General features: G+C 31.4%; 1 protein-coding gene across 3 annotated transcripts in view; it reads left to right on the top strand.

Moving 5' to 3' along the window:
* Window positions 1-16847, top strand: part of EPHA5 (EPH receptor A5) — a 359799-nt gene extending 342952 nt beyond the window's left edge. For 2 of the 3 annotated variants that reach the window (XM_058434651.1, XM_058434648.1), the window contains 3 exons: window positions 490-683; window positions 4424-4579; window positions 12189-16847. In XM_058434651.1, coding sequence (XP_058290634.1) covers window positions 490-683; window positions 4424-4579; window positions 12189-12294 — 456 coding nt within the window. In that variant the 3' untranslated portion in view covers window positions 12295-16847. The remainder of the gene's footprint in view (window positions 1-489; window positions 684-4423; window positions 4580-12188) is intronic. The other variant, XM_032151809.2, reaches the window with a different exon arrangement.
* The last annotated feature ends 1331 nt before the right edge of the window (window positions 16848-18178 follow it).

Below are 18178 nucleotides of genomic sequence, written 5' to 3'. Positions count from 1 at the left end.
CTTTGACTTATCCATCATTTACCATCCAAAAGTCTCTTTTGAAGTAAAATTACAGTTCTATTACTTTAAAAATGTGGCTGTGCACATATTTTTTCATTAAAAAGACATTAACTTTTCAGAAAAATCACTAGAAAATTTAATCTCTATTTGATTCTGGAGTGCAAGGATAAATAAAACATGAACTGTATATTTTATGTCAATTAATTTTACAAATCACCCTTCACCAAGATTTTAAGAAAAAAAGATTACCATTTATTTTATTTATAATATGTGAAAAAAGCCTATCTTTTTATATGATGATAGTATATTTATTTTATGTTGTATTTTGCAGCAAATGGAAATAGCCATGGATTTTAAAGACAGTAACGCTAGTTGTTATTGCAAGAGTAAGGATAAGAAAGGATAAAAGTTGGACAGTGGGACATTTTTAAAGCTATTCTATACTAAATTTGTGGTGTTGGGGTGCTGGTTCTGTTTTGCTTTATACAGGTGATTAAAGCAGTAGAGGAAGGCTATCGTCTGCCAAGCCCCATGGATTGCCCTGCTGCTCTCTATCAGTTAATGCTGGATTGCTGGCAGAAAGACCGAAATAGCAGGCCCAAGTTTGATGAAATAGTCAACATGTTGGACAAGCTGATACGTAACCCAAGTAGTCTGAAGACGCTGGTTAATGCATCATGCAGGTACAAGGCCAGATCCGAGTGATTTTCCAGAATGTAGCTAATTCAGATTGATGTCACAAATATTTTATCAATTAAATCATTCTTGTATAGACATTAATCTGTGAATCTATATGACACTAATTTATTTGGATATAGTTTTTGCATGTTACTCTCTTACAGTGAACGAAATATGTGACTAAATGATACTTAAAATCACCTATACCTAATCTAATAGTATGACTTGCCAGGTTTCAGAAAAATGAACTATAGCCACATTCAGGTAGCATAAAAAAAACTTAAATGTGTGTATTTTCATAAATTTTGGAGGATAGGTGAGGAGGAGGAATATAAGATTATAACATAAGAAAAAGCCAATTAACCACTGATACATTTTAAACCAGAGATATCTAGCAATAATTACTCTTTGATTTATTTAGAATACATTTTAGTATTCATATTTTAGAAACCTTGACAAGTTTAGGGACCCTTTTGCTCTTATGCAGTTGCACACAGATTTTTGGTTAATTATTTAGTGTGTAGTTTGAATGAGATTTAAAACTAATAAATGAGTATTCTTGTGGAGAAAATTTGTGGGAGTAAATGAGCATATTTTTTACTTTTCTGAATAGCACATGAATGCATTTAAATAATGTTTCATATTTATAAAGCATGCCTTTCTGTTTTTCTGAAAAACAGAATTATCTTCTCAAAAAATAAATCAGTTTGATTCTGCACTAGAAAATTTACCAGACTGTTATTTTCACTATGTTTGAGGCAGTTGTCTATTTTTACAAGAAAGTGTTATGTTGATAACTAAATTGGCTGCCTATTCGCATGGACTAAATGAGAAACAATTTGTTAATAAAGTTATGAAAGTTCTATGATTCTGACATAACATTTGTTTACTAGATGAAGTCATTTTAAATACAAATGAGGAATGAATCTTCAAACTCTGTTCAAGCATCATTAACTTCCTGTGGTAGCAAATGGAGAATGTATCTTCTTAGCAATTATTCCTTATGTTGTTCCCTAAATATCTGCTTTTAAATTGCTTATTGTCACATAAAATATTAAGACTTTCTCTCATCTACTTGTTTGAATTATATTACATTGTCACAAATGGACATACAAAAGGAGTAAAAAAATACTTAATGTTCTTAATTATATTAATTTATATAGGCATCATTATTATAGCTTGAGAGCATTTAAACATTTCTAAATAATTTTCTAATTTCATTGTATGCAATATATAGGATTCAGCTTTCTAGGTTTTGTTTAAACAAATTTTACTTTAAGACCAACTGTACCACTAACTACCTTTCCTTTATTCAGTCATCTGCATATCCTGACTCTAGAAATTGTTAGTTCCTGGTCCATTGTCTCACTCTTTCTCCATCCCTACCTATGTCACAAGAGTTGATGATTTCAATAACCATATAGATGATATTCTGGTATCTCTAAATATCTTGAATTTTTCTCCAATGATTTTATTCTCAAATCTACCTTCTACTTTCCATGCTTATATTCTAGACCTTGCTATTATCAAAATTGCAATTCTTTCATAACTTCAACTACAAGATCTTACTCTCCAACTGTTTCTTTCTGCAATTCTCTTTCTCACAATTCATGCCTAATGGCTAAAAATCACTATAACATATTCATTTATTCATCCAACATCTATTCACCTTTATACTCTGGGTCATGCTGTGGGCTAGGTCAGCATTAAGCAAATAGACCTAAGTATTTGCCTTTATGAAGCCAATGCACTGTTGGGAGAGAGATGCTGAACAGAATAAAAACTTCAAAGCCAATTGTGTGTTTGGTTTTGGAGTGGGGAGTGAGAGTTGAATTCAAGATGAATACTAGAAGGTTAGATTGTGCAGGTGAGACATGATGATATCTTGAAATAAGGTGGTACTAATATTGAATGGGAGAGAAGTGGTCGGCTGTACAATATATTGGAAGTTAAATAGATGGTATGCACAGTGATAGGTTTTGAGAAAAATGAGAACAGGGAAGAGGTGGACTGTTGCATCATACTGTATAATGGGGAGAACTTCAAGAGCACACAGATGTGGACATGAGGAGTGTGATCTTGGACCTGGGGCCATATTTCTCTGAGAAATATGGAGGTACAAAATAGGCATACGGATATAGAAGAATCTTAGTCTGGAAACAAAAATTTTTAAAAAGTAGATACTTTTTAAAGACATGAAAGTGAGTAAAATTGTCTATAGAGGAGTTACAGCCTAAATAGAAAAATATAGGGCCAAGTCCTGGCTCCCTTAGAGTTTTAAAGTCAGGAAGAAAAAAAAGAAAAGAAAAAAAAAGACTAGCAGGAGAATCGAGGAGAATCCAGCACACACACGCACACACACAATTGTGATTTAAACAATGTTGAGACAGAGTAGGATTTCAAGAGTGAGGTGGGAGGTGGTAGTGGTGTTGGTTGAACGTTTCTAAGAGGTCAGTCATTTTCTAGCTTGGAAAGTGCTCACAGATTTTTGGCAAAAGAGAGATCATTGCCCATCTCAACTAGAGTAATTTTTATAAAATTGGTTTTGAAGAAACTATACTCAAAGGTAAATGGAGTGTGAGAAAGTAGAGAGAATCTGAGAAGAGAGAAAGGTATTTGTGTCCTTTTTCTTATAGTTGCAATTTACTTAAGTAAATTTCACATGTAAATTAGGTAAATTTACATGATGGGCACGTAAATTATTTTTAATATTTAGTTCCCTTTTGCCATTTTTTTCTGATTATTCCCTTAAGATACATTTCTAAAAGTCATCATCATCCTTATATCATTATTATTATTGGCCAAAGAGTATGAATGTGGTGTCATTAAAAGTGTCTGTTGATTTAGTTGATTCTATTAAGTTTTGTTTTGTATTTGGGGTTACATTTTGTTTTTCATAATCTACCACTCCTAGGTGAATTAAGAAACACTCTATGTAAAATTGTAAAATAAAGAATAAATAGTTTCTTAACTTCGAGATAAATTTACTTAAATGAGCATAAGTTCCTCTAGGAAGTCAGTAAGTTCCTGTAGGAAAAATCGATCGGCCTTGCACAAATTATCCCACGTATCTACAGCGGGTAGCATTTTTCTTACCTTCATAAACAAAGAGTAGTATATCTAAATCACTACATGACCAATTTTAGTAGACTGATTTTTACAGAAATACTCTGTTTACAGCAAAATTGAGAGGAAGGTGCAGAGATCTCCCACGTACTCCTTACCCTACACATATGTAGCCTTCCCCCACCCCATTACCAGCATCAACCACCAGAATGACATATTTATTACCATTGACGAACCTGTATTTCCACATAATGATCAGCCACGGCCCATAGTTTACATTAGAGGTCACCGTTGGTGTTGTATGTTTTACAGATTTAGACAAACGTGTCCACCATTATACTATTATACAGAGTGGTTTTATTGTCCTGAAAGTTCTCTGTGTTCATCTATTAGTACTCAATAAAATTCTTAGCTATTGTTTTGTTTTACATAAAGTTTACTTATTAGCAAGTCCTCATGTTAAGTCCTCATTAATTATGGATAAAATAATCTCAGTAGACTGATTTTGTGTTCTCCTGTATTTTAAATTATTTTCTTCCATATTAGCATTTGCATAATTTTCCTCTATAAATATACTTACAGACTCAAAGATCCATTGGATATGAGTTAACATTATAATAAACTTTATTATAAAAGAATAAAATTGTTACTTTTAATATTTATGTTTTATGTGTTTTAGAGTATCTAATTTATTGGCAGAACATAGCCCACTAGGATCTGGGGCCTACAGATCAGTAGGTGAATGGCTAGAGGCAATCAAGATGGGCCGGTATACAGAGATTTTCATGGAAAATGGATACAGTTCAATGGACGCTGTGGCTCAGGTGACCTTGGAGTGAGTAATTTTTCTGATAATTTTTACATAATTGCTGGGGCAAGAAAAATTGTTCAAAAACCAATCTGGATGAGGTAAAGGAAATCAGTTAAACTTTGCGGATGTGTGGCAGCTCTCAAAGAAGCCTCATCATCTTTAGCCTGTATTGTTAACAACTGCATGGTTAATGCTACATGTGGCCAGTATCTTTGCTTCTTTGCTTCAAACAAATAACATTGGCATACTTGAATAATTGGAATAATAGCTCCTTGGCAAAATACTGGTATTTTGTGTTGTGGAAAAGATGTTTTCTTGACAAGTTTTTTTATACTGGTATCTATGTTATATGAATGTAAATACAAAACAAAATAAACTGTAAGCACAATTGGTGTGGCTAGTCCTACATAAGGACCAAACATATTTGTACATGGCTCTCTACGATGACTATCAAGGTAACAGCAGCTTAAACAAAGCTTCCCTGGCAGGATCTCATTTAATTTCTAAGTGGTGCACCTTACATTCTTTCAATCTAAGGATGTATCAGATCCCGCCTCTGATTTGTTATTTGGTACAACCTCAGTGGGACCAATTGTGCCCTTTTCTGTTTGCACGTTTAAGATAAAATTTATCAAATCTTATTAAACAAAAATCACTAGAGTTAAATATTAAGTTCTTTAAGGTTGTAAGTTGTTTGTATTTTATTATATACTCTGTACATGTGGTTGTTTTAGCCTAATTGTTATCCGTGAAAATTAACTGTTTTTATGGTGGTTCCATCTAGATTACATTAACATTAATGTTTTAACCTGTGAATATAATGATAACTTACTTCAAATTACCTGCCAATTCAAAGGTTAAAATATTGTAAGGTTTAGAAAATGGTAGAATATTCTGAAGCACTAAACCATAGTTGTTATTTCATTTCTACACATGATATGAACATTGGGCAGTTCTTGCTCACTCATCTCTATTATTCTGGCATTCTTTGATTCATTGAATTCACTGCTCCTCCCCACAGAAGGTAACAGGGTACCACCATTTATCACCAATTAATGTCGTATTCTCAGCATTCTCTTCCTTCATACCGATAACTAAAAGGACCTGAAACCAACCACTCAGCTTGCTTTCTTAATTTACTGAATTTCATTCTCACGGTCCACCAAATCATATCTACTTGATGACACATATGCTTTGTCCATTATTTCTTTGGACACTCAAGGAACCCATTTGTGCTATATTTAAACTGGTATACTGAAAAATTTACTGATAATTTAAAACTATTTTTACATGATTGCTATTTAATTTTTCAGTAAAAATGGTCATTTTAATTTATTAAAGTCATTTGTCATTTTATATTAAAATGATATTGTAGGTATTTCTTCTACCCAATGTCAGATTACTTGTAAATATATAATAAAATTATTTGCATTAAACAATGTCTCTTTTGTTATTAAAATAGCACATTTTCTGTATATAGATACATCTACTACATTTTTGCTTCTTCCTTCAAAAAATAGTTATAATTACAAATTATAGTTTTTGCATTAGCTACTTGTGTTTTACTTATATCTTTGGGGTCCCAAAATACTATAAATATGTTGAATATTTTAGCATTATAGTTTCACATTTTTCTTATTCCTTTTTTTTCTATTTCTTTCCTATCTGCTCCTCTATCCCCAAATGCTCTTTAGTTTTTGTTTTCTTTCAAGCCCTAATAACCTCTTAACTCTTCTCATAATGATTCTTCTCCAGCTTATTGCCTCTTGCCGTATTGCCTTTATTCAAACATTTGTCTTTTAATTCATTTACTCTGATCAGAAGAGTAAAGTTACATTGGGAGACTTACCAGCATTTTCCCATTCAGAAAGTATTGGTCTCTCTATGGTAACTGCTCCAAATTCCTGGGGGTCATAATCATTAATACATTTCTTACCAGGAATTGGGCCAGCAGATCATAACTCCAAGAAAGCTGGTTTTGGGGGCAAGTCCAGGCCCTTTAAATTTAACTGCATGCCACCCTGTTTTCTGTGCTTTCAACTATATTTTTTTCAACTGTAAGAACATTTATCAAAACATTATGTTAAGTAACTCAAGTTTATCAGTTACTTGCTTGGTCAAAAATTTTTTTTAAAAAGTTCATCTCTTCATTGTGCCTACTCTTCTTCCAAAAAAAAAAAAAAAGTCAGTCATTGCTAAGGACTAATGGCAAAGGAGACGGGATTATCAACAAAAGAAATAGGCCAGCTCTCAAAAATACCTTGATACTGATTTTTCACACATAGTCTTTACCCCATACCTAAGTATTAATTTTATGAAGGCTGTATAATAAAATAATAAAATATAATTCTTAGAGTTATTGTCAGAAGATAACAGAAGCTGAGAATGGAAGAATACATTCATAACTGTTGTAAATACTTAGGGAAAATGTGAAAATCAATTCATATAAAGCGAATAGTCCAACTGCCATATTTAAAAACTACATTGTAATTTGTGACATGAAATTTGTTTCCATAGTGGGTTTAGAAAAAAGAGTAAATATGCAATTTTCAGAACTACATATTTTGGTTAAAAATCTCCATCTCAAAGGTTTAACTTCACTTGTATATGGATTGTTGCCAGTACGTGCATGTATAGCTAAATATTGAAAGGTAATGAAGAACTTAGACGTCTTAGAGTCAAAGCATATTCATGAAAGTGGCTTTCAATCTTAGATGTGTTTGTCTGCTACTCTTTATGCCTAAACCTGTCTATTCTGTGTTCAGTATTTATATGAAAACAACTGTGGCAGTAATGGTGCAAACTATCTCATCTTGTATAAGTGCAGTGGGTTATTGTCAACAGGGATAATTGTGAGCTTGAGGTGAGTTGAAAATTGAATCCAAACATTTCAGTTAAGGACAGAATCACAGCTACTTTTTAAACTCCTTTTCAGATCAGTACTGTCAACCTTTGATTATTCAGAAAATGAGCAAAATCCAATAAATTTAAATATTATACCAGTTGTGTGTCAGCTGAAGAGGTTCCTGTTATCATCAGTTACTGGAATAGAATCTTAAACTAATAAAATGAAAGTTTTCAAAATCCAGAGCCAAAATCTTTACAGATTAATTCAAATAGATTTATTAACATCAATAAGTCATTATACATGATTTATTATACACTTAAAGTACACATAGGAGTACCTACAGGCCTCTGTGTTCTATCCCTGACAAAGTCTCATCCATTGAGAACCATTAACAGACCATGGTTAAATCTCTTCTTGCCAAATGTAATATATTTATCTTGTACAATGTCTATATCATTGATTGTTAGGATTCTGCAAAGTTAACAAAAAAAAATGACAAACATACAACGGCATGATAAAACTCTGACAAAAGCAATAAATATTGAAGTTTGGGGAATATTCATTCATCTGTCTTCTCCCTTCTCCTATCCAGCCAATGCTGGTTGGGGCTAAGTACCAGTGATATGGCTAAAAGGTGTGTAAAGTAGAAGGGAGAAGAATGAGCAAGAGAATGAATCATCTGTAGATAGATTAATTTAAGCCTGAATAATTAAGAGTTGGTTCCAACATCAACTATATACTTTTCATTATTCTATTTTCATTCTGCCATTTTAGCATCATTAATATCAGTGTTTTTCCATTGTTTAATATTATTGAATAATGTTTGAAAAAATACTGAAATGTAAACCTAACAATGACAGTTCATAACATTTGAAGCTTTTCTAAAAGTAATCAATTTTGTCAACAAAATGCAAACTATGTTTATGTAACAATGCTAGTCTCATCATGTTTAGATTCATAAGCCTATATCAAAATATAATTCGTTATCACTAGAATTGACCTTCGGTATTACTTAAGATTATACATGATCATGATAAAATTTGTGTCATACTTACAATGGGAACACACTTAAGACATTGTGTAGCTATAAAATTTTCTACTTAGAAAAATGAAATTAAAAAAATGCATACCTTGTACCATTTCCAAATTATTTTTCAAAAATTCTTGTACATAGGGCAGCAATATCATTCTTATTTTTTATTTTCATCAAATTTATGTAATTACTGCTAAGATGACCATTTAATATGTGGTTTAGGTAGTAAAATGGGAATTATTGGAAATAAGAAATGTGAGACTAAACCACTTAGAAGAAAATATCTTAAAGTATTTAGTAATATTGGAACAGTTATTTAACCTTTACTATAAACATTTTCTAATACTGTGTTAATTCTCATCTGTAGTGTTATTAAAAAATATTAAGATGCATTTCAAAAGAAACTACTTAGTTGCTGAGAACAATTTTAACTTGCATAAATAATCTTATTTATCCATGTTTTCACTGAAAATCACATTGTATAAAAGTACATGTACGTTGCATGCATTATTATCATTATCCTATCTTCTAAATCACTTCAACTTCATTTGACAGTTTTTGAAATGATAGGTCAGATTTAAGGAAAAACAACAGAATTTCATGAGAGAAGACATAATTTATGGCAGTATGTAAAATTCAGTGTTTTGTTTCTATAATTCCATTTCTCCCCTGGGGAGATGGGGTTTAGGATGAGATGGAAAGGAAAGAGCGAGAAGTAAAAGGAAGAGGAGAAAGATAATTTCACTGGTGTGCCCTTTGGCATTCATCTCAAGGGATAATCAGATAATAAATTGTTCTTGAAATAAAATTTGATCTCTAGTTCACTGTTAAAATTCAAACAAATTTAACTTAAAATCTGTAAGTATGAAATGTTCTGACAAAGTACAGATTTTATTTTTCAATAAACTCAAACTATACCCACATTTATTAATCAAATAAAATTCCTCACAATTCTTTAGTATGATATAGTTATCATGAAAAATTTAAACTACCAAAACATTGAAGGAGCTAGAGTCTTTCTTGTTCTCAAGTCATATCCAGAAGATTAAATTATATTTTTATCTAATATAACAAGTTAAGACAGTAGAAATAAAAATAAGTTATTAGTGATTTGATATCCTTTAGACAAAACCAAGATTTGGAATATGGAACACATGCAAATTCCATGTTTGAAGGAGAACTTATAAATTCTTTCAAGTCATTCAGAATAAACAATAGTGGTTATTTTCAAAGGCTCATTCCCAATAATTCCTAATAATTAGCATAGCAATTAGGAATTATGCAATTTAAGCATATATATTATTACAACCATATTTCCCAATCTGGATTCATCAGTATTTCTTATGGGTTTATAAAACATATGATAAAACACATGTTTTAAAACTTTGTTTCTAGTCCTAATTAAATTATCCAGCAGAGACTGTTTTCAGTTTAAGAAAAAATTTTCATCCTTTTTCTCTTGGCCGTGATCCAGTTTGCTAGTGAACACCCATGAATACACACATCTACATAATTCTTTATAATTAATAACTTACATGTGGAATCATGAGAATATTAGTGCATAACAGAAACTACTATGGTCAGATTTGGTGACCATAGCCTCAGGCAAAGTATGTGTTTCGTTCCCTTCATTAGACATTTTCTTTTAGAATTTTATAGATGAATAAATTACTGCATATAATTTGAAGTGCCTTACTTAAAATCATCTCTTAGAATGATAAATTAAAAGTATAGACTTGGTCGTCAGGTACCTGATATTAGCCCTAACTTGGTCACCCGTTTGGCTGTGTTATATAGCTAAGTAATTAATTATCTAAGCCTTTATTTCTTCATCCATAAAAGGAAATGTAAAAGTCTGTATCACAGGGTTATTGATATTTCTAGCATACAGGACATATGTCTACTAAATGTTACTAATTTATATGTGTCTAAATTGGTGTGTAAATACGTTTATAAAGTGTCACCAATTTATATGTGTGAATATATATATGTATGATTCTCAACCAGGAAAGATTTTGTCGCTAAGGGGAAATTGGCAATGACAATTTATCTTGTAAAAATGAAGGGCTGGTGGTGGTGCAGTGCTTCTGGTATATAGTGGGCAGAGGCCAAGGATGCAGCCGAATATTCTACAGTGCATAAGACAGCGCCTCTACAACAAAGAATTATCCAGCCTATAACGTTAACAGGTTCAAGGCTGAGAAACTCTGGTTTAGTTGAAAAGAGACAAGATTAAACTCATGTCTCCTATATTCCTCGTTTGGTCTGTAATTAGCTAGTTTGTAGTCTATTCCATTATTAATAATAATGATTTTGTTTCAAAGGTAATTTTACTAATTTTTAAGTTTTCCTGAGGATTGTCTTCCATGCCATCTCTACCGCTATTATTATTTTTGTATTCCAATCTGGTACCTTTTAGTTGTAATAATTTTTAAGCTTACTGTTTAATATTCACATTCTAAAAAACAAATATGTTTCCATCACAAATATCAATAGCATTTTTTGGGGGGGGTAGCTACTTGCTGTTTCCTAAAACTCTCATAACAAATCAAGAAGCCATAAAGGGAAAAGAAAACTAAAATATTATTTTGGAAAAAAATATTTCCAATACTATTATACACAGAGCCTTAGCATCCTTTAATTTCTATTCTCTGATAATTAAGAGTTTCTTTGAATGCAAAGAACAATTAAAACTATTCAGTTTCTACCTGTAATGATTCTAATGTCTAATGTCATTAATTCAATGGAACTCTAAGAAAATCTTGAATTAAAACACACACTGAATGGAAAAAGATTCCACTTTTCACATAATGTGTTCAATAAGGTAATTACCTTGAGAAATCTAACATGGCAAACATCTTTGTCGTTTAGGATTTTGAATTGTTGATGCTTATTTTTTCCTATAATTAATGCTCATCATTTGCCAAACATATCTGACAAATACATACTTTAGGGGAATAGCATTCCTAAATATCCTGTAAAAGAACGTTGAAAAACTGTGGCCACTTGTCTTGAGCTTCATAATATGTTGTTAGTTTAGAAGTCTAAATATTTGTAATTTTATTTTGAATAATAAGCATGTTGAAAAAAATGCACAGAAGTATCTTGATTGAAAAGTGTTCTGAAAGCATGTAATCTTCAGCATGCTCTAAATGCCAGTAGAGCTTGGATGTCATTTGATTAAAAAAAAATTCTGGTACTTTCAGTATAAAGTAAAAATAAATAAATAAATAAAACATTGTTATAAAAGCAATGTAGTGGTGATTAGCTCCTAAAGATATCTGTTATATAAAATTACTGTATAGAATGAGTCATTTTATGCTTTGGTTTTCAACTGCTTAGCTATAAAATATTAAAAGTCTATTTTAAGCTTCTTTTAGCAAAAAAAAGTGCTTATGAATATTGTAAATCTGCAGTTTCAAAACTTTTCAATGAAATTGTGCCTGTTAACTCTTTATTGGTAATAAGGTTGAAATTTGTTTTATCATCACTCCGCACCACTAAAATAGTGATGTTCGCAAATGAGAGAAAATATGTATTATATCATTCCTCATTATCAATATTTTTTGACTACTAACAGATTTTGGAGGTATAATTTTAGAGCCTAACCTTTAAACATTAGACTCTGTATGTCTAAATTAGGACTGTAACCTAACTAGTGTCTGCACTATGTTTGCCCCTTTGCCAACATGAAATATTGAGGTGTGCTACAAATTGAATCAATACATCCAATGTGTGCTTTCTTCATGCAGGGATTTGAGACGGCTTGGAGTGACTCTTGTCGGTCACCAGAAGAAGATCATGAACAGCCTTCAAGAAATGAAGGTGCAGCTGGTAAACGGAATGGTGCCATTGTAACTTCATGTTAATGTCGCTTCTTCAAGTGAATGATTCTGCACTTTGTAAACAGCCCTGAGATTTATTTTAACAAAAACAGGGGTAAAAGGGAACACAGTGATTTCTAAACCTTAGAAAACATTTGCCTCAGCCACAGAATTTGTAATCATGGTTTTACGGAAGTATCCAGTTCTTAGTCCTTAGTCTTCATTTTTCATGAAGCAAACATATCTTGCATTAAAAGGGACATGAGATTAAAGTCATCTTAAGTTACAACAACAGAATCCTTCCACTACTTCTACAAAATTTTGTACATGAAATATATAATTATACAGCACTTTTTTAGACTGAATTAAGGCAACCCCTTTCAAAACTTCCAGGGATCTACTTGAAAGGAAATGTTTTATAGCCATGTGTGAGCTAACAAAAGCTACAGTTTACTGAAGTTTACTTCAAGTCTTAATTGTCTACAAAAGTGTATTGAAGAGCAATATGATTAGATTATTTCTTAATAGGTATCTTCTTTTGTAATTTTAAAATGCTGTTACACAGCGTTAAGTTATAGAAACTAGTGTATAAACATGTTGCCTGATCAAGAAAAAGTACAGTACAGGGTGTATGTATATTTATTTTTGTGTGTTATAAAATTTACTTTTAGTTGCTCTTCTAGAGATTATTAGGTAATAAATGTGTATATACTGTATAATTTGCAATATACCCAGGAACGGATTTAAGATGGAATTGTGTGTGTGTTTGCTTGCACATGTGTGTGTTACCATTCTGCTTGCATTTCTAATAGTGTTTCAATTTTAGCAACATATAGAAGCAAGTGTTCCAGAATGTAATATGAACAGGAGAAATAGGGAAGCAGTGAAATGAAGTTTAACACAAGCTTGTGTCTCTTTTCCTCTCATGTGTCCAAAAGCTAATCTCTTTATTCACTAAAAGGAAATGTGTATGAGACTAAATCCCCTTTGGCTTTTTAAAAACACTTTGTGATATCAGTGACAATGCAGTTCTTCTACATTAATCTTGTAGCCCTGTAAGAAATTTCACCTTTCTGAGTCCTAAAAAGTATCTTGTCAAACAAAGTTGACACCGAAGGGCACATTTTCAACAGGGTGTAGAAGGATTTAACTATGCAGGCTTCTGTTAATGTTGTTAAATCCAGGCACATAGCGTGAAGCATCACCCTTAAGTGTTAATCCTTTGTAACCATTCCCATTTTGACTCAGTTCTAGAAATTTTGACTCTAAGGCAGCAATGGAATTATGACAAATATATACATATATATGTACACACACACAAATATATATATATATATATGCTTCTTTCCCTTCAGAATTTTATTTCAATAATAAGTTTTATTTGTAATGGATGTTTATTCATTTGTTAATTTCATTTTATATTCAGTTACATGGCTTTGAGTTTATTTTATTGAACCAATCCAAGGTAATATGTAATTAGACTTATTAAGGAATATAACATATCTTCTATGTATGCTCTATATACCACACATGATGAAGACTTATATTTGTGATACAAATTATGCAGTGTATTAGAAATTGTACAAAACTGAGCTCCTCAGAAAACCAACATTTTTGTATTATTACACTTTATAAAAATTATGGAATGTCATGTGATTATTCAAAAAGCAGAGCATTTAAATAAAATACAGCCTACTCATGATTATCAGTGTTAATAGTACAGTAGATCAGAGAAGCCTGGATTAATGAAATTTATCAGAAATATAGCCACGTTATATTAATGGTATTCTTTTTTCCAAGCACTTGTCAAGCACTTGCTTTACTTGAATGTTAGCACATATAAGAATAAACTTTTGGGAAATAACTACTTCCTGTTCTGCCCACCCTTTACTTAAGCAGTAAAGTACCTCTTTTCTAAAGAACCAGGAAACATCAAAACAACCACAACAAAAGTCTAAACAATTTTCAAATGATACATTCAGTTCTCATAATAATAAGGGCTATATACCATGGGTCCACACAAACTGTGCTGCAAACATATAATCTATTAGTTTAGTGAAATTTCCAGAGATGTGAATTTGATATTTTCTTGATAAAATCATAAAAAGCATCACCATTATTAAAGATGCATTTCATTTCAATAAACAGAAATTAATGAAAGAAATTACTTTTGTATGAAATAAATGGAGATTGTGTTGCACTTTATTGAATTTTATAGAAATATTCAAGTCTAAGTGATAAAGTAACAATTGAGAAACATCGAAATGAAAGCCTTATTGATTCAAAAGGAAAATTACCATATGCTTTAAGGCTGATGAACTTGCCACAATTGCTTAGACATAACAAAGATATTTTCTACATTGTTTTCCAACTTTATACGCTGAAAGATAATTAGGAGGTCAGGGTGGAGTACATCTAAATGACTAGAACTTTAAGTTGCAATATAGATTTTCTCTTTTTAACGAAGAATATAAATTAATTTTGATCAAATTTATTTGCCTTCTTTGCAATCTTGGTGATCATTTTGGAAAGTAAATTGAAAGGAAAGTTAAATAGCCACATAGTTTTCTTTTGCATCTCAATTTGGTTGAGAATTTCTAAGGAAGGTTAATATGACTTTAGAATGAATAAAGAGACTATCAAACAAGTACTCTCCCTAAAAAAGAGGAAAGACTGCCTTTCTAAAATATTTGTTTCCTATTGTATATGTCACCAATTGGAAAATGCCAGTCTCATCTGCAAGTGTGAGAAATGGAACAAGGAGAGGAGGCAACTCTAGTAAAATGTAGTGAGGCCATAATCCATGCAAAGTTTAACAAATCTTGATTGTGTAATTTCTTATTCTGTTGATTCATTTTGTCACCCACCAGACTACCAAAAATAAAGCACAGACATGACAATTTTAGTATATACAATAGATTTGGCAAATAATACATAATGTTATTGTAATTGCCAGTAGCAATATCTTAAGGGGCATGACTTTCACAGTATTGGACTTAGAAAAATTGGTACAGGGAGTAATTTTCAACAGACTGATACTTGAAGTCACTCAATTACTACTTTGACCGATCATAATTTGTTTCTAATCTTGTCATTGGCTCACATATACTATTAATATAATCAGTTGCTCTTTTCATAATGTATTATTTCTATGTAAAAATGTAAAGATTTTGATTTTCCCATTTTTTAAAATTGTACTGTGCATGATCTTTTATTTCTTGTATTTTAATTACCAAGTCAGTATTCTAAGGTTGTAAGATTACTGTAAAAATTATATTCCAATATTTAATCTAAACTTTAGTGTGGCCAGCATTATTGGTTTCAGAGTTGCCTAAACAATACAGAATATCCTTAATTCAGTTTGTAAAAGAGTTTTGACCAGTGTAAAAAAGTGAAGACAGTTTCATGTTTCAAGTTTAAAATGGAAAATTAATATCATTTGAGCACTTACGTGTTTGCATGTCTGCTACTTAATCTCTATGTGAAAGTAAAATATTTTTTAACACCATTATTTATGCCATGTAAAGTGGATTATCAGAAGCACAAGCACAGATATTTACCTTCGGAAGACATTTTTGGCTATAAAAGTGCATTGGATGACAAACACTATTTGAGTCAGGTGTTAGAAATTTAGTAGATGTATTATATTACATAGTAGAATAAGGTCCCTTTCTCATTTTGTTCTTCCTAAAAATAAGAAAAAAAAAAAGAAAGATAAGTGTGATAGTAAACTGTCTTTGCTAACGTACTGCCAGATGTTTAACTTCAAAGTAAGCAAAAAGTAGGTACAATATGATGATGGTCCTGATGATGATGATGATGATGATGAAGAAGAATAAATGGAATCAAAATGCTAGCTTTATTTGAATAAAAGTAGAATAAGTCATCATTTTTTCAACTCTGTAGCACAGCTGGTTACATTGAATAATTTTCTCTATTATGCTGTTAATTATATAGTAATGTATCAAAAGAGAAATAGGAACTTTCTTTTCATTTCTTATTCATTTATGAAGAAATCTTTTCACACATAAATGATTGAATGTTCTGGTTCAGAATGACCACGTAATCATTGCTTAGAAGAAGACACCAATTCTTTTAAAAGAAAAAAAGTCTTTTTATAATAATCAGAATCAAATGTTGTTTGTTTCTTCTAAACGTTAATGGAGAAAATTGAAGGTGGTAAAATGTCATGTTTATTCAGGTTGGGAACTGTATTAACAGTAGAAGTTTCAGTGGTCAACATATCTATGACTGTTTAGGCTGCTGTAGTTTTACAGTCAATTATTTAAAAGTGTGTAATTACATTTATAAGAGCCTGAGAATACTTAGACTCAGTCATTTGTTAGTATTTTTACCAAAATCTCTTAGTTTCAGTCATGTCAGAAGCAGCTATATAGCATATCTTATTCTATGATATACACCAGGCTGTCTCAAGTTCCTGCCTCACAGTTAATTCAAAGAAGGATTAGGATTTCTGTATTTTTTCTCATTTGAATCTTTATGTGCATTTGGTTTGTGTACATGTTTTTTGTAGCGTAAGATATGAAATTTTATATTTTTTCAGAAAATAAAAACCCTTTGAATACAGTTACATCTGATTGTCATGCTTGACCCTCTCCGGAGAGTTTAAACTTACAGCCTTTGTGTAATGATTTCAGTTACTTCTAATAAAAATGTTTCAACTTCTTATGCTAAATATTTTAAAGGCCATCAGCATCCATTTTCTTCTAAAACAGATTTATGAGCCTGCATTTAAATAATTTTTGCATATGGAGATTAACACTAAAATTGTAGAACAGGTGCATTACAGTGTCAAAATCTAATTAGAAGTTGATTTGTGACAGTGTAATATATTATTTGGAAAAAACAGAAAACTATGCACACTATCTGGAAAAAAAAAAAAAAAGACTTTTATTGATCAGCATCAGCCCAAGACTTTCTCCTCTCCATACATGTGCTTACGGCATAGAGCGGAAGAGTTGCATTGTCACAGGAAGAGGTGTCATTTAGTACAAACGCCTCCCTCTTTTTCTGTAAGTATTGTATCATATTGGTCTCTTTTTGTAAAAAGCATAGCAAACAATGCACTGTATTCAAGGAAATAAATTATATTTCTAGTTGTTTGCATTTATGTCACAATATGTAACATCACCATGCCTATGGGAATAATCCACAATTCCTTTTCATATGTATAAAATAACTACTACAAATGATATTATTTAATATTTTAGTATATATTTTATGTAAATAGTTCTGAGTTCTTTGTCACTAGGTAGACTATTATTTTTGCCTCTGCTTTTCTTCAGAAGTAAAGATTATATGACCAGGTAGACAGGATGCAGTGGTAGTGAAAACGTTAGCATTTAATGAGAATACACCATTCTGTATTCTAATTTTCCACTTTTACCTTTTAGATACCTATTATTGACTCCATTTTAATGATGAAGAAAAAACAGCGTAAAGCTGTCCAAAACTTGTCCAAGGTCTGACTGCTCTTCAAAGGCTGGATGAAATCCACATTTATTTGAGAGTAAACCTATGAACTTCCCATCACACAATTCTGATTCCACACTGTTGCCCATGCTATTGAGATAACAGTATCATTTATTCCAACATTCTGGTTTAATTGACACAAGGACTGAGAGTCATCAAGAAACAATGAATTGCACGTTTACAACAAGCAAAGTGTGTGAACATTGGGTAGAAACCAGGGTCTGACTGAATACACCTCTAACATGTTCAGCTTTTGGAATAAGCCAAACTTTGGTAATCAAAAATAGTTTTCCTTATTTGTTATTCTGCCACTGAGTAGCAACATGATCTAATTCAGGATGTTTTTCTAATATAGGTCATAGTGTCTGAAACTACAAGCTCAGAAGTTGCAAATAATATTTGTTGGTTATTTTCAGCTATAATAT

This window comes from Hylobates moloch, unplaced genomic scaffold, assembly GCF_009828535.3.
Source record: "Hylobates moloch isolate HMO894 unplaced genomic scaffold, HMol_V3 SCAFFOLD_2, whole genome shotgun sequence".
NCBI lineage: Eukaryota > Metazoa > Chordata > Mammalia > Primates > Hylobatidae > Hylobates > Hylobates moloch.
This window is presented reverse-complemented; position numbering and strand designations above follow the sequence as displayed.